This window comes from Gambusia affinis, linkage group LG13 (assembly GCF_019740435.1).
Source record: "Gambusia affinis linkage group LG13, SWU_Gaff_1.0, whole genome shotgun sequence".
Taxonomy (NCBI): Eukaryota; Metazoa; Chordata; class Actinopteri; order Cyprinodontiformes; family Poeciliidae; genus Gambusia; species Gambusia affinis.
The window spans coordinates 11860977-11885510 of NC_057880.1; the positions used below are offsets into that span (position 1 = coordinate 11860977).

The window sequence follows — 24534 nt, forward strand, 5'->3', positions numbered from 1 at the left end:
TGTACTCTACTTGATGTCCTTTTTGTACAATGACAACAATATTATTTCATTTTAAATACTCTCACTAGTCACTTTATTAGGTACAGCTGTTCAGTTTGCTATTAACCCACATAGTAAATGAGCCAGATGTGCAGAAGATGACTTACTGAAGTACAAACCGGCTATAAAAATGACTTTAAAGCTAGCTGTGAATGTATGGGTTTTGGTGCCCGATAGTCTTCTCTGAAAAATTCAGAAACTACTAATCTACGGGATTCATGTGCTCTGGTTTTACATTTGCAACAAAATATGCAAAATGCCTTCTCTGTATTCACATGTCAAACCTTAGAGTAGATGAGCTACAGCAGCAGACAACCACGCTGAGTGCCTCTTATGTAGGAGTAGAAAACTGAGGCAACACTACACAAAGGCTCAGTAAAAATTAAAAAGATGCAACTCTTTCCTATCCTGGGGAAAGACTTGGGTGTGGATTAAAGGATGAATCAATCCGGTCGATATTGACGTTTCAGGTCGGTGTTGGTGGTGAATTGATGTGGGGTTTTATTTCTGGGCTCTGTTTGCATCAGATGAGCATTATTTAAATGCCACAGTAAATCGTAGTCCCCAAAACAGTCAAGGGATGTTTTGGGACACAGTGTGAAAGCGGCCCAGCTCAGTACTAGCAAGACTTCCCTAATAAAGACTCAGATGAGTGGACTTGGATTTTTTTTTTATGGTCAAGTTCAAATTCAGTTTAGCACAGCGATACCCTACAGCTCAGATGTTTTTGTTGCTGGTAAACACTTTTAAGTAAACATTTCTTGTTTGATTTATGCTAAAATATTATGTCTTATTTTAACTAGAACAGAATATGTTACTACTTGAGACGGATCTTATTAAGCTTTTATTTGAAATGCTCGTGTCAGGACATCTGAACTAATATCAGTGACCCAAACCAGCTCTTATTTACTGGCTTTGGGGATCAAAATCTTTAACAACATATACGTCTGTATCCTCTGGGTTTATTTGATTGGTATAATGCATGCTGATAAACTCGGTTTAAATGACTGGAAAGCCAAAGGTTTAATGCTGGCTGTCACCCCTGGCTGTGGCGTATTGTTGGATGTTTATTTATCACCAAATAAAACTCAACCCCAATAAACCAACAGGAGCTTGAGTGAGTAAGAAATCTGATGCAATCCCTTGAACACTCCTAAAATATACCACGTTTGTGGGTTTTTTTTTCTTCTTTCTTCTTCTCTTTTTTTTTTTTTTTTGGATGCTCTGGCACATCTCACACCCTCTAAGACCCTGAAGCAACTTCTGCTTTCTGGAACTCCGTGAGTCTGAAGTAAGTTTGACTCCAGCACAAACACTAATATCTGCCTTGTCCATCAGCCCCTTCTCACATCAGTCATTTCAGATAATGATTCCCAGCTGAGTGCGGCAGAGACTTGAAGGCTCAGCGGGGAGCATCAGCCGACGCGCTCGCGTCTTCCTCCCTTGTTCTTGGTATAAAGGGGATGAGACGGGGATGAGGAGCACGCGGGTAACTATCAGTTATCAGCATGAGGATTAGGGACTGTCATCAGCAGCCATATGCCTCATATTACCCTCACCATGACACTAGATGGAGAGAGGGGAAAGAACGGAGGGATAGGCGTTTGAAGAGGAGGAGGAGGAGGCTCGAGGGAAGGATTACGCCGGGCTCTAAAATTTCAGGGTAAAAAGTCAGGTGGAGAACAGAGCCTGTCAAAGTAAAGTCTGATAAATGTGCAGACTTTGGCACGTGAACATGGATTTTCAGGTGTGCAGAAATTTCACATTGAGATACATAAAAGCCCTGCGGTGGTTGTCACAGGAGCACATGTCAGCGCTCCTGAAGAAGTGGGAGAGCCTCCGCTGCAGCGGCTGCATTTCTGTAAAAACCTCAAACTGAAGCTTGATATGCTTCCGCCATGTTTTTTCTTTCTTTCTTACCCCCAGCCCCCACCTCAACACCCCCGGCCTCTGGCACTGCATGTTGGCTTTCATCCTATGCAATGGACACATATGTGCTCTTCATTGATCACACAGAAAGTGTTTGGACATGTGTGTATGTTGAGGAAGAGGAGGGGTCAACGGTACAGTAAGTGTTTCCATGTGCGCTTACAGAGACTGACAAAACAAAGTTGGCATCGCCATGTCAACAAAAACTCTCCGTCCCACATAAAAAGAGAGAGAGAGAGAGAGTAAAGAGAGAGATGGTGTGACTCATTAGGTGACTCAGGTCTTGACAGGAAAAAATATCATAAAAACATTTACCGTACAATCATTAAGTATGGGTCCAACTCATGACGAGAAGCACTTTGATGGATTTCCATCAGCTTCGTGGCGTCGCCAGCTAAGCTGACTCGACACACAGCATTGTGATTTCAAACATCTCCTCCTTCTCATGCCCAGTTCCACTTCCTCATTGCGCCGCGGTTCCCATGCACCGTGGATGGCAGCCTGTCTCTGCGAATTCACACGCACACAAAAAAAGAGAAACTACACGGGTTTTGAGCAAGCAGACAGTCGCACGCATCTGTGTCTGAATTTGTTCTGTAACGACGTCTTTGGCTGTCTTCGCGGTCACACGTCACAACAAAGGGACTTCTTGCCAAGATTCATTAATAGCAACTCTTATTTCTGAATATTTCAAACTGCCTCAATGGACGTAGAGGACTGGTTTTCGTCTTTTAAGGACGAATTACGTGATAATCAAAGCTACTTCTGAAAACCCCATCTCATGCAGTCTTTTAGGCTTAAGTTGACACGCAATGACATATTTCTAAGTCAGTCATAAATCTTTTTTTTAATTCATCATGTATCTTAGAAAATTCACTTAAAAAAATATATATATATATATACATATATATATTCCAAAACTTGTGTTTTCTTTTTCTTTTGACGTGGATGTACTCTCAGATTCCAGAGCGCTTGAGGGTCGTGGTTTGAGACTGACTGGCATTCTGAATAGGCTATCACTTCATCCATCAATAACCTGATTTCTGTCTGCAGAACAGTAATCCCAAAGCATGCTGCTGCCACCACCGTGTTTCACTGTGGGCCTGGTGTCCTTCTGGTGATTCACATTGTTTTAGTGCCTAGCATTTGCTTTAAAATTGTTTCTCCAGGCCCAGTTTCGCTCCATTAGATCATTAAATGTTCTCCTGTGAGGTTTTGGGAAATATTAGTCAGACCTGGATGTTTTCAAAATGGTGTTTTGCCACCTGACTCAATTATCCAAGAAGTGGAGAAGACAGAAAATTGTAGAAGACAACCAGTTCATCTTGTGTTACTCCTAAAAAGCCTCTCTGACCGGTTTCTGTCCTTTTCCAGTTTTATAGAAATGTCCGATGGTAATGTCACTACTATCTGCTGGTCCACTCAATTAATTAAGAGTATTACTGATAAACCAATTTAATCCAGGAACTTTATATCACTTAGGTGAAGAATATTAGATAGTTATCACTAAGGCATGTAAATATCAGGTAAAAATACTTCCAGCAGGACTCCAATTATCAGATGTACTAAAACTTATAGCTGGTTTGAACTTCATAAGACTAAATGATTCAAAAATGAATCTAACTGTGCTTCAACAAAGCATTACTTTAAAGTTGAGCTCACTTATGCAACTACTGTAAATCATTTCACCTGCTTTTTTTTTGTTTAACACTTTTCCTTTTCACATATTAGTTTGTGCTCCAGTTATCACGTACGAGAATACATGCTACATCTTGTATTTTTTTTTTTTTTGGAGTGTTTATAATGGTTAAAATTTCACATAACCCAACATGGGGGGTGTGTTCACTTTTTATGTCCATTGCGATGTCTGCCTGTCGTCTCTTGATTTAAATACACTCGCATTAGGATCATTACACGGGTAAGTAGGAGTGAGTTTTCCCTTGGCGGTGGCTGCAGCAGACCACCATGAAGAGGAGGAGGAGAGCAGTTAGCATGTAAAGAGATCATATGTGTGGGCACAGAGAAATGATATGCCTGTGGTCCCGCCTGGGCTCGTGTTAGTGTGTTGGAGGCAGAGCCTGACTTTATTGCTGCCCCGGTGTGTGTATATATACTGTGTATATCTGTGAGAGTCCTGGTCCACACGTGTGGGGGTGTGCATTTCTTTTTCTTTTTTTTTTTTCCTTTCTTTTTCCACAGGCTGTCACTAGTGCTGCTGCCGAGGCTTTGGTAACTTACGGAGTCTGTGCGCGGGTCCGTGCGTGTGTGTGTAAGCTTTTGTTTAATTTCTACTTCCTGTTTTATTCTTGGCCTAATCCAAACGCAACACAGCTGTGCGGTGGGCCAGGGAAACAGGGCTCGGGAGGGGTGGCGTGTTGGGGTGGCGGGGGCCTGTGGGGGTGGGTTGCCAGGTCCTGGTGCGTGCAGCCATGTTGTACAACTGCTACCAACAGATGGGAGGGGAAATGGGGTTACCAGCCATGGCTTATCTTCTGTTTGTAGGCCAAACTGACCCACCACCAACATCACCTCATTTGGCCATAATACTGTAATTAAATCTCTTTGTGTTTTAGTGCGAGCACTTCCCTTTTGCGAAGTCTGATTCGCTGACCATGAATGGGGTTTTCATGCCTGAATTATGCCTTCAAGGAGAAATAAATACTCACGTGATATATTCCCTCCTCATAGGAAAGAAAGGCTTCATGTAGAGAGAGCAAGAGCTACACTATTTTAGAAAATGTATTTATTTTGGGCCAACATGCAAATAATTTATACTCCACACCCTAAGCGTACTCTTGAAACAAGTTGGTGGCAGCATCATGCTGTGGGTGTGCTTTATTTATTTATTTTTCCCAGCAAAGATATAGAAACTGGTCAGGATTGATGTGAAACTGAATGGAGTTAAAGACAGCTGGCGGAAATGCGTTTTCATTTTAATGTGTTAGAATCGCCCAGAAAAAGTCCAGGCCTAAATCTTGTTAAGAATTTGACACTTTAAAAATCGCTTTTTAATGAGCTTGAGATTAGATAGAAAGATTCGCTATTCACTTGATGGCTTTACCTGCCGCCACAAAAAACAAAACGTTTGTACACTTTTTGAGTCTTTAGAAATTGTTTTTTCCATTCCAATTTACTGAAAAAAAAAAACCCCTCGGTGATGGAGTCATTTGTTTGGGACCCAAATTGAGCGAGAAAGCATTTCTTCAGAAAATGGAGATGAGCTCCACGGCGTGGCCTGAAAACGGTCCAGATTTCAACACAATTAATAATTTATAGTAAAATTTGCAAGCAGACAGGATAAAAGGCAAGGCGGTAAAAAAAGCCAGATGAGGTCAAAGTACTGAAGGTTTTTTTTTGTCTTCTCAACCTGATAGAGAGACAAACACATTTTTAGGTATGTTTCACACAGGTTTGTGTAACACAGGGAATAAAAACAACTGCGACAATACCCTTCAAATGTTGTAAGTTCCATTATTTTTATACCAGGGGTTGAAGCTCTGGATGCATCGGCACAACTTCACCGTGGAATCCGATTAGGCTCATCAGCAAATGCCCATCTCATCTGATAAACGTAAAAATGTAGAACACATTTGAGGAAATTGCTGTGGAGAAGTGACTGTGTTGCCATGGAAGTTCTGATAAACCATTAACTTTCAAGCTGCATTTATTCATTTGCACTATTCTCAAATAGTCTTATAAATGCCCCTCAGATGAATAATCCTCTCTTCATGTCTATATGAAGGTTTTAGAGATTCAATAATTAATGTGCGACAATTTAGTCCTGGTCTTACCAGTCGTACCACTTCCCCCAATCAAAAGTGACCCTGTGGAGAGTTTTCACAGAATAAATATTCAATGACTCTTGAGTGGAATAATTCGGTCTGTTTTGCAATATGAACAGTGATCAAATGCTGTCCTTGAAAAGTGAAATAGCCTTTTGATTTAGCACCGAGTCAGAGATGTTGAATCAGAATCAGTGCTTAAAAACAAGCAATAGAAAAGTTGTGAAAGAGTACAATAATTTATCTTTGATTTGCACTTGTGCCGCCCCTTAATTTGATGGCACCCTGTGTAGGGAGCCCAATAGCATATATCAATAACTCACAACTGAATGAGATATATTTTTCCTATGGTCTGGATCTCATTATGCATTTTAGAATAGCTTATGTTTTACTTCCCTGAGATGTTCATCACTATAACTAAAAATAAAGTGCACTTTTGTCCCATCTCATAAGACGTAACCCGCTTTAAAGCAGCCAGACGTCCAGACATGAAAGCGTCTAAAACTCGTGTGGCTGTGGAGTTTCTGTACGTGATGAGGAATAACACATCGCCTCTGAAACTCTGGCACATCTGCCTGTTGAGAACAGAGGCCTCTCTCCCTCTCACTGAGCCCAGCACAGCACATTCATTATTAATCTACCAGTCTCACCCGCCTTCTCAGTTCAGCCAATTACAGCCGGGCCCCTGCGACTTGCTGCCTGTCTCATTTGACACCGTGTTGGTTAGCTTTGATGTCTCTATCAACTCGACCGGGCTGAGGACTGAGAGCCTTAATAGAGGCAGAGGGTGGGGTGGGGATTATGTGCCAGCAGCCTCAAGGGGAGGAACGTTTTGTTTTGATTTTTTTCTCTTTTTTTATATATAGGTTTAATTCATACTTTATTTTATCAGAAGGCTTTGGGCCATGCTTTCTCCAGGGTCTCGCGCTCTAATCACGAACATGGCTGCTAATCCTGTTACTGTCATTGGGGTAGGCTAGGGGTAGGCTAGCCAAGCCGAGTCGGCTAGCCTACCCCAATGAGGCCTACCCTACTCTCGGACTGGATACACTTTTCTTCATTTTCTCCATTCCGCAAGCCTCTTGGTTTAACATGAGGTCGAACTTCTTTCAGCTCAAAAAGAAAAATCTGAAAATCTGATTGAATTTTGAATTCAAACACCAGCTTAATAATACAGACAAAACAGGCCCTTCAGCTGAACTTTGAATAACAATCCTTCCGTCAGTTCCCCACCTTGAGTCCCGACTATTTGCGGCCCTGACCTTTTAAAGCAGGAAGTTACTGTTAGCGCGCCTCGAACAGCTGCAACGACAACCTGCTTTACAGCATATTTCCCCTCGCCGGTGCTCATTTTCCTCCCCCGACTTGTTGTACATGTTCCAACTTACCCACATTTAACAGTTTGCGCTACGCGGTCTTGGGTGGCTGTCGCTCGCAACGATCACTCGGACCGGCTATCGGCAAGTCGACCGCATCCATTTATATTAGAATGGGAGCTGAAAGGAGGAGAGGGGAAGGAAAAAAAAAAAAAAAAAAAAAAGACAAAATCCTGCTGAGGTATTTTCTACGCATGACTCAAACATTGGGGAGATGCATCTTAAGGCTGGATTCTGTAAGAAACGACAACATTGCATACATTTATTTGGGATGGACTCCAATTTCAATACATGCAAAAAAAATAATAAAATAATAATAATAATAATAATGTAGTGTTAACATTATTGCAAACACTTTCCGGTCTCCCTGCTGTTTTGTGTATTATATTTTTATTATCTTAGGATAAAAAAAACATTAACAATTACATGGGATGCCTTGTTCTGCATAATTTAACGTATACACAGTGGGAACAGGAATGGCAATGCTTTAGACATCATCACAGCCTCTTTGCAAACCCCCACCCTCCCCACCCCACGACCCTCCCCACCCTGCCCCACCCCCAACCCACTGCCTGCATGCAGTTTGCACTGCACAAAGGCCAAAAGTCACATGAGACAGCCTGCAAAGAGCACAAGAAGCATTCACAGTAAAGGAATATAAGGAAGGAGGATAGGGGGGAAGAGCAAAAGATGAGAGGAGGGAAGGGAAAAAAAGGCGGGAAGGGAGGGAGGGAGGGAGGAGAAGAGAGAGGGAGTGAAACAAAGTGACTGCAGCACTGGCCTTGGTTTAGACAGGAGAAGGAGCAGCATAGTTCTAGTTCTAGTATTTCATTCCAACTTCTCCCACACTTCAACTCCCGTCTCCTGATTGTGGTACTCTTTCCATTGTCTTTGACACAAAAAAAGTTTGTTTATATATGCATGTATATATATGTATATACATATATATATGTATATATATATAAACACATCTTTATAGCTACAGCACCTTTTCCCACGGGGCAACAGTGTCAATACCTCGCACATGGTACATTGCCGTGCCAAAAAGAAAGAAAGAAAAAAAAAGAAAATAATACAAACAGAAACAATATATTGGTCAGGATATTTATCTTTTTTTTTTCCCTAAAATTGGCATTCGACATTATATTCTATTGCCGTCTGGGGAAGGGAAAAGGGACAAAGGTTCTTCTTTTGAGTTTATATTCAAGTTTTCTCCTTTTTCTTTTTTTTTTTTTAATTCAGGTGTATAATTTCTTCTTTTCCTGCTTTAAAAGAGTTCACACTTTTGTGATTTGCGTGTGTTGCTCTTCATCAAAAGGTTCATTTTCCGGATCAGAGTCAGTGGTGTCAGAGTATCGATAATGGTCTGGCTCATTGTCGCTAACGTCTGGGGTGACGGACGTCGAAGTGCTAGCCTCGGAGTTTGAAGGCTCCTCCACGGTTTTCGTAAAATACAACTTCACCTAGAAATCGAGAACAGCTCCGGTTAAACGGGTTCACTTCTCCGGCAGAGTTGGCATGCGACAAACTCCAAAACGGCTCCCGTTCCTACTTACCTTGAAGTTTGGTGAGAAGTAGCGGTTGGCTTTGTCTTTGTTAGCCTTGTCTAAATCGTTCTTTGTGAGCGTCAGGACGAGGTCGTCGCCGTCCCTGCAGCCGTCCCTGGTCTCGGCGCCCTGCGGCTGGGCCTGGACCTGGCACTGGCCAGGCGCTGCTTGCTGGCTCTCCACGTTGTTCACAGCCCCGTTCTCCATCTTTTCCCCGCTCTCGTCTGGTCCAGGAATGAAGAACGTGTTCACCCAGAAGTGGAACATTTTGTCCTGACAGAAGAGAAAGACGGCAAGAAGAAATAGGTGAGCCAAAAGGATTTTGGACAGATCTAGGGAGAAAGTGGTCGGAGACCAGAATCAGAAGGGTTTTTTTTTGTGGTTTTTTTGCTTCTCTGGTTGGTCAGAAAGCGAAAAACTGAACACAGTCTACGTAACCACCACCGGTTCTCTAGTATTCAAGTTGTTATTCGGAGCCAAGATTAGCAGTTTTGATTGTAACAACTCATACCAAACTGGGGAAAACTAATTTGACAACTAACCAGGAAAAAAACTTCAGCAAATACCAGGCGGTCTGACCCCGTTACAGAAATCTGACTCCTTTTCATCTTTTTTCAGCTTTGAAAATCAGGAGTTAAGGATATCTATTCTTTGGTGAAAGTTTCACAAATCAAACTGCACAATAAAAATGAGCACAGAATAATTCAGACCAAGTCTGACCTGTCTATATCAAGCCATCTCCAATTTTTATTTAAATGCCAAAACTAGGAGGTACGCAGCTGCAGTCCAGGTTCCCTAAATACTAGAGATGCACAATATGCCAGTATCAACATCTTTATCGGCCAAGATTAGTTATTTTTTTCAACACCGTATCAGTATGGGACTGATACGGGCCGATGTTAGCAAGTTTACATCCATGCAGTTTGTGCTTCTGGTGTTGCATTTGTTCAGTCATGTGACAGTGATGCTTCAAAGAATTATGGGGTGTTTTATCTGTCAAAAATGAAGAATATAAACAAGTTATCAGGCAACAGAGTAATTTTAAAATTGGATATCAATATTGGGACAAATATTCATATTGCTTCATGCCTACGAAATAATGAAATAGATCTTCAGCGGAGGCTAAGAGGAAGCTCTGAAGAAAAGGGCAAGTTTAGCATCGTTAGCAGCTAAATTTCAGGCAGTTTCTTACAGTTTTGTAAGGTTGCAAAACTGTGGTGGAAGGTTAATCGACACTTAACTGTAGTTAATAATCAGCCAATCTGATTATTAGTTACTAGCTGACTGTCAGACATCCTGAAAACTCAAGAATATCTTCCCGTCTCACTTAAAAATGAAGCTTCAACTAGACAGAGCTTTAAAAGACACAGTTCACTTTGAGATATGGTGTTTTAATATTCTTGTTGTTCTCTTACCGATCACATTAAATGATAATCAAGGATCTTAAAAACAGAATAAAATGTCAAATCCTAACGATTCGGTTTTAAAAAGGGTAAAACTCTTGTTTTGCAGCTCTCGCACACCGTTTAGTGTGTTACCGTAACAACTGTTGAGGCTCACAATAGGAAGGCTACAAATCAATATTTTGAACGGCGTATTACTAAAAGAGCAATCGGTTAAAGCTTAATAGCTGGAAATTGGCCACAATTCTTGGTTTTTCATTAATTCTCCCTCTACGTTTCTTATTGTCAATAAATCCAAAAGTTTTACAGAAAGCCAAGAGGAGAGAGTTGGTGAAGACTTTACTTCTGATCGTTTATCAAGCTTTGTGTAAGTACAATACATAACCACCCCCCCCCCCAGCAAACTAACCTTCTTCATCATCTTATTTTGTTTGTGGAAGAACTCCACTTTGATGTCGCCACAGACGGGCAGCGGCTGGGGGAATTCAAAGATCATGTGCTTGTCCTCCCTTCTGGTGTGCGCTGGGTTCGACGTATGAATCTTAACCTTCAGTTGGTACACAACAAACTGCGGATCTGCGGAAAGAGCGGTGATGTTGCCAGAGGGTTGAGGGGACGAGATATATGATGGAAAAATTAGAAAGAAGAAAAATAAATAAATAAATAAATAGGTAAATTGAGACAAAGCAACAAGAGGTTATGATGTGAGAGATGAGGGAGGGGAAGGAGGGGGGGAAGAAGCAGGGAGTGAAACGGGACAGCAGGACAGGATATTACCACCGTTATTACACAAGCTGGACAAAAGACAGCACACCTCCACCTCCCCCCCCCCCACCATGCGAGTCCCAAAAGTGACAGTTTAATGTTAAAAAATAAAATAAAATAAAAAACTAGAGGAGAAAAGGTAGAACAGACCACAAATGTTATATATATATATGAATTACATATATATATATGTATGTATATATATAAAAAGAACCAGAATAAGAGACATGGAACCCTATTCTGATGGTTTAGTTTTAGACGAGCGCAACACTTTGCACTTTGACCAATTTTGACCCTCTCCGGTTCCTGTCAGGGTGGGAGGGTGGTGCTGGAGATGATTTTTTTAATTTTTTAAAATTATTTTAGCTGTTTTACTTTTTCCGTGTTTCCTGAAGCTCTATTCTACCCCTGCCAGGCAACATGTCTACCTTAGACTGCTCCGGCCCGCTGCGTCTCTGGGGCCGTATAAAAGCAAATGAGTGAAATAATAATAATGGATGAAAGGCTCATTTACCCCAATGCCAATTCCCTTTCTTGAAGCCCTGAGGGGTCGGCTCGCTCCTGTTTTTAACGGTACTGTCCCCTTAGAGAGAAAGAAGGAAATTATCACAAGCAGGGCCTGGCTGGCTGGTCAGGGGCTTCACAGCACAGCAGGCATAAACACAAGAGCTCCACACAAATATTCACATGTTTGCATCAGGGTAACGTTTCCTAAACATACAAGTGTGCAGCTTCACAGGAATGCGTGTCTCTTACAGTTCTGAAAAGACGTCAATTGGGGCGAGATACACAAAAGGGGAAGCAACAAAAAGGGGGAACTTCGTATAATTGCAATAAAATAACTATAAAAATAAATAAATAAATAAATCATGGGTGAGCTATCTAACACGACATTATCAAAACTTTGTTCGCTAGAGGGCGGAGGAAAATAAACTCCTGCGCGTTTTAGGAGATTTCTCAGAATAGGGCTTTGGTTTTAAAGTAAAGGAAGAGTAGAGCAGGAAAGAGAAGGATTAATGAAGTCAGGGCCGAAGAGCAGGTTCCGGCGTTAAGGCAAGAAAGCCACAAACATGAAGGAGGAAGAGCGGCTTTATTCTGACCAGCAGCTTGAAAACGGACAAATTTAGATACAAGAGCAGCTCAGCATCGAGTGACTCACACACACTTTTGAGCACATGGACTGAATTATTTCATTGTTTCTATAAACATCCTCAAGAGCGTGGAGTGTCACTAAACAGCACAATAAAAAAAAAACAAAAAATAAAACAACACAACTAAATAAATAGGAAGCGTTAGGAGGCGTTTGACTTGATGGCCGACTACGAGTGTAAACGTTGGCGTAGACACGCCATTTTACAACGGGCATATCACTCTGGGCTCAGAGCAAACACGCAATGATGTGTCAATACAGATAACCGCCACAAACTGATAACCGAGTTATTAAGAGTCGCGTGGTCGGCTATTGTATGCAAAACCAAATTGCAGACAAAAACGCTTTTCATTCCTCTTCCAATTTCGAGACACTTCCTGGTCGACTTTACTGGAGTAAAGCCTGGCTGATCTCGCTTCGTTTTATTTGTGAGCGGCGGCGTTTACTTCCCTAGTGCTGTGATTAAACGGTGGACGCTCTAATTCCTCCTACGACCGAGCACAGAAAAGCCAAAAGACAAGAACACAGATAGGCATTGGCTGCTATGAGAACATTTTTTATATTATTTAAAATAAATAATAATAATAATAAAAAACTTTAATTAATTAGTGCTGATGAATTAAAAGAAGAAAAAAAAAGCAACAATTATTTATACTGCAGCAAAATTATTAGGACAGATTTTCGAATAAAAAGTATTGACAATATTTATTAGCATCATAGCAAAATTATATTTGCATTCTTCTAACTTTTGATTTTTACATAATTTAGAAAATGTGTAATTAATATTTTTACTGCAGTTTTAAAGCAAGCTTTAGTTTCCATGCCAATGCATTCTGCTGAGTGATTTTTTTTCTTTTTCCAGAAAGCTTTTGTATTTCAAGCAAGAAAGAAAAAAATAAAAAAAAAAAAAAAAAAAACGTAAAAATGTGTCAGTCTTTGAGTAAGCTGAACGGCAGTAAGCAGCAACAGGTGTGGGAGGAGCAGCGCTGCGTTACTGTAGTGTCCATAGAAAACTCCTCGACACTTCCACAACGCTTCGGTGCAGAAAAGCTCTGAATCTACAGATTCTAGGCAACGTGTTGACGTTGCTTTGATCGGCAGAACAAAGAAGCGAATAAACAGGGTTTTTCTGCCAGAAGTCTAAAAACAAGGCGACCGATTTGAACCGCAGGTCATTTCGAAAACACCGGCACACCGGACGACCGAGGAGGAGCTGCTGTCCTCCACGGCGCTACGCCGCAGCGTGGGTGAGCCCCGAGTCTGAGTCACTCTCTCTCTCTCTCTCTCCATTCTGAGCAGCAGCATGCATGCCTACACCCTAGTTTGGAGCTGAATTCAAACATGAACTTGACTCACTGCAGGTGCCCCCGCTGAACATGGGGAGAGTCTCGAAGACCATCTTGTGGAACAGCAGCGCCACCGGCTTGTACTCCAGCTGGTTCTTTAACAGGTAGTTGTAGTAGTACACGTATCGGCGCTGGCTCGGGATCGTCACCCCCTGCAAGACAGCCGCCACGTCGGGGAGAATGTGGAGTTAGACGCCGATGACATGTTCAAGCGTCAACTTTTAGGACTCCAAGTGTGCTTTGGAAAACATGCAACATTTACTGGTGACTTTCTAAGACAGACTAAGAAGACTTGATTGGGATTCTCATTGGGATTTATGCTGAAATCCAAACAAATTTGTAATTTTAGACAGGCAGCGAGTGTCACATTCGCAGCTACACATGACCCAGATTCTGAGAGTTCCTGCAAACTTTCTCTTGTAAAAATATGATGCTTCTACCAAACTCAACTTCCCAGAGTTTTCAGTCCTTTATATTCATTTTAAAGTAGAAAGAAGAACAAGAGGAACGACAAAGTAGAACAAGGAAAGTGTAGAAGGGACAATGCTAGGAAAGAAGGATGGATAACGGGAAGGAACGAGGAAAGACATGGGAGGGCGGAAAAAAGGAGGCAAGGAAAGAAGGAAGGGAGGTTGAACACAAGGATGGAAAAATGGACACAATGGAGGAAGGAAAGAAGGAGCCAAGGAAGACAGGATGAGGAGAGGAAAGGGTGTAAAGACACAACAAAAGGAAAGAAGCTAGGATGGAAGACAAAGAGGAAAAAGGTGAACAAGGTAGAAAATAAACGAGAAAGGACTGCAGTCAACAGAAAGACAAAGGAGAAAGAAAGAGAGATTAGGGAACGAAGTATACAAGTAAGGAAGGAAAGATAAGATATGAAGGAAGGACAAAATAAAAGACAGGACGGGAAAAAGGGAATGAAACATGTGATGTGTGAGATTTAGATAATTGAACAAGGTACAAAGTACATTTAAAGCAAATCAAATCCCACATTTTCCAGGCTGAGCAATCCATCTCCAGTCATCCACACACACACACACACACTCTCCCTCACCTTCCTGTCCCGTGTCCTCACTTCCCCGTAGAAGTCGAGCGCATCCTGGGCCTCCGTGAACTTGCCGCGGTGGAGCAGATAGGCACAGATCATGACCCCGGTGCGGCCCTTGCCGGCCTTGCAGTGGATGGCCGCCACGTGATTGTCGTCCTCGCTGAGCCATTGGTCCAAGTCTTCGCAAAATGGCTTAATTAGCTCCAGCTGAGGGGGGTTATGATCTTCGAAAGGATATTGCGCCACTGATGCACGACGGGCCCACGCAGCGTCGGGAAGGAACGTGTGGAAAACAGAAGCAGAGAGCGATGAGCATTTTTTTTTTGCTTACTTTTTAAAACATTTTTTAAAGCTTTTCAGTCCGACGGCGAGGAGTTGAAGCAGCTTACCTCTGCAGTTAAATTTGGCAGCATCGTAGTGTCTTTCTGCGCAGCTGAAATGGGAAGAAGCAAACTGCAGTTAGCCGGCACGCGGAGGAAATTTCTAAGTAAACATAGACTCCACGAGAGACAAACAGTACGGGGAACACTCACAGGTTGTAGATTTTGTAATGATTTTTATGCTTTGAATCCAAAAACCTGTCGAGAGGGCAAACAGAAAATAATACTCAACTATCTTAAAATGCTATTAATTTACCAAACAAATCTCACGAAAGAAGGTGCAAAGCATCACTCACCGTACTACGTCATCTATATTGTTTCTGTACACGCCTTCGAGTCGCTCTGCTGGAAAGCCCATAGCAATAATGTTTGGGTAGATATCTGTTCAGTACGAGTTAAGGGAAAAAAAAAACAAACCACACACAGAACACAACACCACAAGATTCTTAGACGATTTCTGAAGAGGAAGACGAGCGGCGGACCTTCTTAAAAGTTCCAGTCAATGTCGACTTGAGGTCGTCGCTGCTGTTACGGCAAGATGGGGCCTTGGTCGGTGCACGCGGGGGTATATTTGCACCTCGCGGCAGATGGCCTTGACAGCAAGAGGAGGAGAGGATGGGAGCAGCAGCGCTCCTGCCCCAGCCCGGCCCATACATGTGGGTGCAGCCAGAGTCTCCGCTCCTTGACCCGGCATTTATTTTTAGAGCGCGAAAGTTATATCGGGACGAGTTCAAATGCGCGGCTTATCAGTCCAGAGACCGGGCCGGACTCGTTTGAATGCATCTGCGAGAGCCCTGTGACGTCACGCAGGTAGATGGAGAGAAGAAGAAGAAACGCGATTTTTGCACAACAACTGGGAGGTTGCAGCACAGCGACTTGTGGATGTCGTCATGGAGCAAAACGTCGTCATGGAGCAAAACGTCGTCATGGAGCAAAACGTCGTCATGTTGCAGTGGCAAAACAAAACAAAAAAGAGATTCAGTTGCCGTGTGTGTATTTGCGTTATCGAATTTTGACTACTACTCCTACCTGCAACTGAAATCTGCTCGTTGCCATAAGATGCAAGATTTCACACTGTAACCACTAAATTAAAAGAGTGCCATTTCTCACTCTCTACAAGCCGAGGTGTAAAAACAAAAAGAAAAAAAGAAAAATTCAAATTTGATCTTTGGTTTACAAGCCGGTCAGAGAAATTATATACACACACCTGACGGTTTTTACACAATAAGCTGCACATAGACGAGTACCTGCACATGCAAAGACACAAGGACAACCCCTTTTCATGGTACGCTCAGCACGGACACACAGTTCATTGTTCAATCAGCAGACCTGCAGCGAGCCGGAGTCCAGAACGGGAACTCACAGTCAACTGTAAGACGAACAAAAGATTCAAAGTCCTCCATCTGGAACAAACCATAGTAATTTTAATATTTCCAGAAACAGGAAAGTAAACACGGAGTCCTATAAGATTCTTATAAAGTTGTGTAAAAATGCCACATCTTCACAGTTCTCGTTAAAAATACCAAAATAGAAAAGGAATCGTTATTTAAAAAAAGGCTGGAAAACCAACTCTTTCCCCTACGGCTGCAAAAAATATGGCCGTATATTACTTTAATTCTGATACATAAACTTGAGCAAAGACCAGCCACTCCAAATAAAACTGCTCATTGTGGAAACCATCAGAGCTTTTTTGTAATTCTGCTTTCTGCAGAGTAACAACACCTGCAGCTAATACAAGCTAATATGTGTCAGGCTATCTGCCAGGGCAGCCGCCCCGCAGTCAGCGGCTTAACACACACTGCAGCTTGACAGAGGTTTCAAAACAGCGTTACCTTAATGGTGGTGGGTAGTTTCCACCCCGTGACTGTCTGCTTTTGGTTTCCAGAAATACATCCAGACGAATTTACCCTTGCTGTTAGCGAGAAAAAAAAACAAAAAAAAAGTAGAGCAGCCACATTTCAGTCAGCTGATGGCCAGTGCGCAGCCAGACTAAACCCTGGTCACTACTTCTTCTTTCATCTCACTCAGCTCTGGAACGATGTGACACAATGAGCAGTTTTGAAACGGCCCTCTTTCAAAACCTTGATAATTTGCAACCGATAACTGCTTATGATCAGTGGTAGTTTTTGATATGGACAGTTGCCCAGGGCGGCAAAAAGGGTAGGGTGCCCACGAATGAGAAAATAGAATATACTTTATCTGTTTTGCCCTGAGCAAGATTGGTGTTAAGTACTGGGAGACTAAGTTACCAGTTTTCTGCAAAAAAAAAAAAAAAAAAAGAGGTCTAATAATTACTCACATTTTAATAAGTTGAGTGGTGAGGAGGGGACGGGGGTGAAGGGGGCGCTTGATAACCAGGGCATCATTACTGTTACAACCACCTCTGCTTGTGATGTTCGCGTACTTCAAATCCATTTCCATAAAGCACAACAAAGACATCTATGTGTTGACATGCCATAATCTTGTACATTAATAACACAAAGAGCTAATTAAAATCTGAATTCTGCTTCTTTCTTTTTTAACCCAGTTAATGGGCTACTCAAGCCTTCAATGTGAGAAAGAGAGAGAAAAAAAAAGTTCCCAGGAGAGCCTCAGTCCAAGGAATGGGTTGGGGGGCTTGGTTTCTGCAGCTGGGAAGAAATGCATACACAGGACCCCAATGTAAGCTCCAATAAAAAAAAAAAAATAAATAAATAAAAAATCTGCTGCTTTAGGCATGTCTTTTCTTTAAAGTCAGCCTTGCCTGAGCTCCATGCATACACCAAACCCACAACTTCCAGCAAAGAAGTCGAGGAGGGGTGGGTGAAGGGAGAGTTGGAAGCACAGAGCGCTAAGAGGGAGGAGGTGGGGAGGACAGGAAAAGGGGCAAAGCACAAGGAGGAAGAGCTGGAGTGGGAGTAGCAAAAGAAAAAGAGCAAAAAAAAGGAGAGGTGGTGGGTTGAGAGGACCAGAGAGAGAGAGAGAGAGAGAGAGATAGGGGGAGAAAGAAGGAGCGAGCACTCAGACAGCAACGCTGATACAAGATCACCGGCAACTCTATTTTAAGGGCAATTCCCAGAACTGTGATACTGCATTACATAACTGCAGAGAGAGCCCGTATTGTTTTTAGACGCCATGCCAGAAATGATAAAACGAAGCAACTTTAAAGTGCCCACATCTAAACAAAGGGGGTTGGAGGGGGTAGACCTCAAGCAAAAGATAGATGTCCCTTTTTTGAGCAGTGGGGGTCCCGCCCCCTCGTTTTAACACCTGCATCAGGGCGCAGGGAGCCAGACCGCAGCGATTTACCACATTATGAAACCAGGTGATAAAACATCTGACCCGATGCAGCAACGTATGGTGACACAGACGTCACATGGCACGGCCACTTTCCAAATACGGTGGCACGCAGCTGAATCAAGGTGCAAAGAAATCTAATTTCCCATCACACATAAAACTGTAAATACACTCAAGATTTGGCCAATTTCCCCCCCATGAAAGGCCAAATACTGAGAAAGAGTTGAGATTTTAATTTCTTTTCCGTCTATTAAATGCATCAAAACTGAGAACTTGGCATCACTTGATGCACTTTATTTGAGTTGAAGTTAAATCAGATGAAGGCTTTGAAGGATACATGGAGGATCATCTTATAACTCCTTAACGTACCGTTAGATTCAAACCTATTAACTCGCCTAAAGAACCTACTGCACAGTTTGATGGTACTTATGGGAGGAAAATAAATAAATAAAATGCAACTGGCAGGTGAGACCTCACAAAACTCAACATCAACCACGGAAACCCTGACCAGTGCATCTCTAATAAAAGCTTACATCGCTCCTGTGTTCGAGCTAATGACACAATGATGACTTCAACAGCACAGTATGTCCTTAAAAACTGGGGCTTGTTAATTTTTCATCTCTTGCAGCATGAGGCTTTCGTGGGTTTTTTTAACCTGAATTTGCCCAAACACACTTTCCTGGATGCATTTCAGCATCAGATTCAACAAAAACAAAAACTCTCTCAAGAGGATCAAAACAATAAAATTGACCTACATCTTTACAATGATAATTAGAATAAACTTAAATCTGTTTAAAAAACAACAACAACAAAAAACAGATGTGTTTAGCTGCTAGGCGTGCCATCATCAGCTCACTAGTAGCCCAATCTCGTCAGGCCTACAGTTTAATAATAGCCTGCTCTCTGCAATGTCAGACATTAAATTATCAATCTAATTGGCAACACTGCACCAGATCAGCTGTTAATCTAGTTTAATCGCCATCCAAATAAGCAGGAGGGCCATCTTAACAGCGTGATTTTTGAACTCTTTCACAAAGACCAACTACTCATTTAGTGCAACCCGCCATAATAAACCAGAAGAACAAGTAATTCAAAAGATACATGCGTTCTGCAACTGATACCAACTGCCTTGAGCGTCCAATGAGTTAATAAAACGATTAAACACTAATAATAATAATCTGACAACCTTAAAAATCAGCTCACTGCTGGGCAGACTGGTGTTCCAAATAAATTAATAATAATAGTAATAATAATAATAACAATAATAATAATAATAATAAGCCCTGTGCGGATTACAACAGATGCACAACAGTCTTGGTAAAAAATAAAAAAGAGAGGAGGGGGGGGGTCAATTTCCGAGTTAAATATTCTTGTGACATTTCTGTGTTGCTGCTTTGACAGATCCAGCGTCTTTCAAACATGCTGGCTGACAGCAAAGCAGCTAGCCGACAGCTAACGAGGGTAGCAAGGAAGCTCACCAACCTCACGTTCCTCTGCTGACGTTTCTGGCCCCGTTTCTGCAAATAAATACAACAAAGCCCCGCTACAAAGCAATGCAAAGGAACACCGTAGAGAACATGGAAGGATACATGTCAAGTCCAAGTCGAAACCGTCCTCCTGGTATCTCCTTTTGTTCCGACTGACCATTTCTTTTATAATCGCAGCCATTGTAGCAGGTAATAAGAGAGTCTATATGGGGGGGTGCAGGAGGGGGTGAGGGGGGGGTTAAAACAGGTTTATTTAGTATTCTGCGTCTGGTCGCTAACGTCGCAGTCGGTCCTCCTGGTCGCTGGCTGCTGAATTTTGCAGGTCCTCGCACGGAGCAGTGGCTGTCGGTGGGATTAGAAAGGCTTCCTCTGGACCATAAAGACGGGCCTTGCTCCACTCCTCGGCGCAGGCCCGACTTTCCCAATCCTGCGATTCGTCGTACAAACGCTCCCGGATAAAATACATGCAGTTATCCTCGGGTGAAACTTGTAAGATTTCCGACGCGTTCCAGGCGATGAGGTTAGAGAACTCACCGGCTCTCAAAACCAGTATCCAGTCACTGAGACGTAGCCAGCTAGCGCGGCTAATGCTACCTCCTTTTTCGATCCAAAAACCTCCTAACGATTCAACATTGTCATCGACTGATTGCCAAGAACACATTTGAGAAAAAAAAATAAAAAAGTGACAGGCTCCACCTCAGATGTATATAGACTATACAACGATCAGAAATCCGCCCGTACTGATTTGACAGTTTCGTCCCGGGGAATCATCTTCTTTTCTCGCTCCAGCTGAACTCTCAGGCTCCCATCATGGCCTCCAACCGAAGGAAAAAAAGAAGCTAGAGCAGGCTAGGATTTTACAACATGTACTCTGCCGCCGCCACAATATAGTCCCAACAAATAATTAAAACTCAGTCAGCCTAACATTACTGAGTGTTGATTTAAATAATATTACCAGTCTCTGTTAACTAACTATTTACATATGCAAAACAAAAAAACTGTCAAAGAGTTATTTCTTTGTGCGTCTGGCGGAAGGATAAAAGTGTGTCCTAATCGCTCCCTTCTGTCAAAAATGGTCACGTGTGAGTGTAATTAGGGAAGTTTCCAACATAATGTCACTTCTTGCGGTTTTAACTGTCATTTTACACTATAGAAACATGTCATTGTAATTGGTCAGTCAAAAAGACATCCGTTGTGTTTGAACGCTGTAACACTATTTATGTTTTTTCAAGTTAATTATGCCAGAAAATGAAATTTCACAGGTGCTTTTGGAAATATTTAAAACGCAGTTAATTTGTAAAATGAAACCTTTACAGTAATATAGTATTACTACTACATACATGTTTAAAAAAATGTTAGAACGGACTGATCTGAAATTTTGTTTCATAAAAAACATTTAAAACCCCTTATTCCTCTCCCACGCAAGTATCTGCCCCGTCGTCTTGGTAATGATCTCATCAGACACCTGGAACCGGTGCTGATCCAACTGTTGCCACTAGAGGTGACTATAACGTAATGAGTACACACACTCACACACACGCATACACACACATACACACACTAGAGGTGACGGTAACGTAATGAGTACACACACACACACGCACGCACGCACGCCCACACACATATGTATAAGAGAATATATCACCTTGGAAGTAAGAAGTATGTTAACAATTTTTCTAACAATAGTACAATTGTGAATAAATTTCCTTGATCAGGACTAATTCCAAGAAACCTACCCATCTATGTTCAGCATTGATTTAAATTATTGATGTATCTCTTCACTGCAACAAAAATAGGACACTTCGTACAGAAGATATACAGTTAAAAATAACTTACAGTTAAGTTAACCACCCCTACTGGTAGAACTTGTGTTGATAGGACTAATCAGATCAGATTACCTGTCTGAAAAATATTATTATTTTTTTTAAATGGCACATAAGAACTTAACTAATGCATAATTGTGCAGTTAATTTAAATGTCTGAAAATAAGTAACATGCTTTTTGAAACTGAATATAGACTTATTCAGTTTATGTATTTTTGTCATCTTACTCAGCACCATCACTTGTTCAGTGTTGCTACGTGGTTGTCGAGGAAGTGGGATTACTGGAAAGCCAATGACTCAATGCAATCAGATTGGCTTCTTTGGAAAGCTACCATTTTTACCATTTGGCAACTTTGATTATAGAGTTGATATCAGATATTTACATTCCCTACAAAGAAATACACAGTATGGCTGTGTTGCGTCAGTTACAATTGCCAGAATTATTTCTATTTGCTATGTGCCATGATAATATGAAATGATCTTTAAAGAGAATTTGCTATTGCTTTCTACAAACTCAAAAAGTACACAAAGTACCTAGAGAAATTTGGAAAAAGGCCAGAAGACGATGTTGTAGGTTTTAATTCACATTTTTTGAGTTAAATGGTGCCACACCTCTACACAAAGCACCAAGTAACACATCAAACACACTACTTCCTTGTGTAACATCAGTCAACAAGTCTGGAAGAAAATTTGGGACGGTTGCAAATGCACATTAAAGTATGTTAATGCGGAAAAGGACAATGATCTTAATTTTTGAAGACACATCTTGTGGGCTCATTAAACTACAATTGTTGTGTTTTGTCATCATGAGCATTGTTATGTTTAAAGAGGAAAAAAGAGGGGGAAACCTGCAAGATGAGAACACCACCAAGGGTGCAAGGGTGGAAACATCATTTTGTCTAGGTGTTTTGTTGCTGAAAGGAATGGTGCACTTCATAAAATAAATGGAATCATGAGGAAAGAACATAATTAAATATGGAAACAGTATGTCAAGACATCAGCCAAGGAAGTTAGAGCTTGCATGTATAGTGACGATATACAATTAAATTAGTCACAAAGTTTTAGTCTGTTGTTTGTCAATGCTTAAATACACATGCACATTTTCAAGTTTTTTTTTTTTTTTTAAATCAACCAGCTGAACATTCCTTTGGGCCGGATTATGCTATTTTTTTTAACAACTGCACATCATGCTGAAATGTTGTCCTCATTGTACTTTTATTTCCTATTCTGTTTTTACGTAGTTTAAATTCTATATTTGTGTGAATCTTCTTGCTTTGACTACCTGTCACTTTGTAGCTGTTGCACCGTAATTTCAACAGTGTGGACCAATAAAAGGAATTCCTATTCTAAAGGTTTAACGAGAGTCTCAGAAAATTTGTTGATGGAACTGAATAACTGTGTAAAAATCAGGAGGCCAGAACAAGGAGGCTATTGCTTGTGGAAAGCAACTAAAAATTTGACTCAGGCACTTCTACCAAATAATGACTTCAAGATCTGAAGTCACCTAATAAAAAAAAGATGAATGAATTTAGCAAGAAAACTGAAGATTTTACAAAGTTTTGAAGATGCAGCTTAGCAGGTTAATTGGTAAAGGTGATTGGTACATAAATAATGTGATATAATGTAAAGCTATGTAAGAGTAGGACTGTCTTTTAGAGTGGACACCAGTTTTCACTCGAATGAGCGTACCTAACAGCTTAAATGACTGGTGAAAATGATTCAGTGTTTGCCTAGGAGCAAGTGTTTGTTTATTTATTTATTTATTTTTTTTGTGACTCTCCTTAATTTGTCCAGGCAGTGTTTTTCACAACGACAACAAAAAATGAATGCAGACTGCAAGACACCCATGCGTTTGTCTCTTAAAAGCTGCGGCTGAGTGCACTGGTCGAGTTTGAAACCTTCATCAGCAGATGGCAGCATTGCACCTTTTCCTATGCACTGGTCTGAGAATCGTTTAAGAAGAAAATATTTGTGGCACCAGTTGCTCCAGTGCGAATGGACCCAAAATCCACAAAAAATACTTGTGAGAAACAAGGCCGTCTTTCACCGCTGGTGATACTGTATTTGTTACGTAATTGTAACAAATACTGAATGTAAACTTAAGCATTTGAAGAGTTTAATTGTATCTGCTTGCCTCGCAAAGTTCGTTGTGATAAGATGTGTTGTGATTTGTGGTCAGTATGAAACATAACCTAAAATTATGCACCACAAATCTGGAACAACCTTCCAGAAAACTGTAAAACAGCTGAAACACTGACTTCCTTTGAATCTCAACTAAAAACCCACTTGTTTAGAGTTGTATTTGAAACGTAATCAATTACAAATTTATTGACGGAATCTGACTTAATGTTCTGTTTTGATTGTTGATTCTATGTTGCATTGTGTTTTTCTGTTTGATTTCATGTAAAGCACTTTTGCATAGCACATTGCTGCTGAAATGTGCTATGCAAATAAAATTTGATTAATTGATTTTGATTGAAAATTGGGACCTGATGTGGAAATATTTATATGTAAAAAAGGTGTTCTGAAGTGCTGAATCCAGTTCACAAAGTATTGCAGATGAAATTTAACAGGTGAAAGGCGTTGACTGGAAAATAGATTAGATTTAACGTAAAGCTATTTAGGAGTTTGCTAAAGTGGACAGCAGCTTTCCCTTTAGAGGAAAACCCGTCTCGTAGAAATGAGCTTACCTGGCACGTTAATTGACTGGTAAAATAATCAGTCCTTCAAGCTTGCCTAGCAGCAAGTGTTTATTTTTAAGGCGCCGGTGGCTCTCCTTAATCTGCTATAAAGGATTTAGTTAAATCGTTTACAGTCAATGCTGTGTTTCTCACCACAATTATAAATTAGATGCAGCAAAAAAAAAAAAAATAAAAAAAAATTCTATATGCATTTGCATCTCGAAGCTAATGCGAGGAGAGTACTGGGTGAATTTTGAATGTTACAGACTGTGCAGTTTAATTCATGCACCATTCTTCACCAGCAGATGGCAGCATTGCAACACATGCAGGTCTCGAACGTGATTCACTTTGGTCTTGTGCCAACAGCGTGTACTTTGTGCAGACAAACGTCATTGCGAAGCATGTTGCATAACCCGCAGCACACAGACAATTCAATACTGAGGTATGTACTTTAGCTTCATAGTAAAGTACAAAACGTTCCATTATCAGGGATCCGTTG

General features: G+C 41.3%; 1 protein-coding gene across 2 annotated transcripts; it reads right to left on the minus strand.

The window, feature by feature from the left end:
* Positions 1–8331: 8331 nt before the first annotated feature.
* Positions 8332–20512, minus strand: ptena (phosphatase and tensin homolog A). 2 transcript variants are annotated; one of them, XM_044137321.1, is made up of 10 exons: positions 19634–20512; positions 15065–15149; positions 14922–14966; positions 14778–14821; positions 14395–14633; positions 13348–13489; positions 11356–11424; positions 10486–10652; positions 8683–8946; positions 8332–8589 (listed from the first exon to the last, which is right to left on the minus strand). In XM_044137321.1, the coding sequence occupies exons 1-10, from the start codon at positions 19710–19712 to the stop codon at positions 8404–8406; spliced, it is 1320 nt and encodes a 439-aa protein (XP_043993256.1). In that variant the 5' UTR covers positions 19713–20512; the 3' UTR covers positions 8332–8403. The 2 variants fall into 2 exon arrangements, with proteins under 2 accessions (XP_043993256.1, XP_043993257.1); XM_044137322.1 differs by lacking the exon at positions 11356–11424.
* Positions 20513–24534: the final 4022 nt, after the last annotated feature.

Bases quoted from the DNA above. Each gene is read 5' to 3' on its own strand.
- ptena (XM_044137321.1), bottom strand. From the start codon at position 19,712: ATGGCTGCGATTATAAAAGAAATGGTCAGTCGGAACAAAAGGAGATAC. The intron at 14,822-14,921 runs GTGAGTGTTCCC...TTCCCATTTCAG, and splicing joins CATTACAAAATCTACAACCT to CTGCGCAGAAAGACACTACG. The intron at 8,590-8,682 runs GTAAGTAGGAAC...CTCGATTTCTAG, and splicing joins ACTTCTCACCAAACTTCAAG to GTGAAGTTGTATTTTACGAA.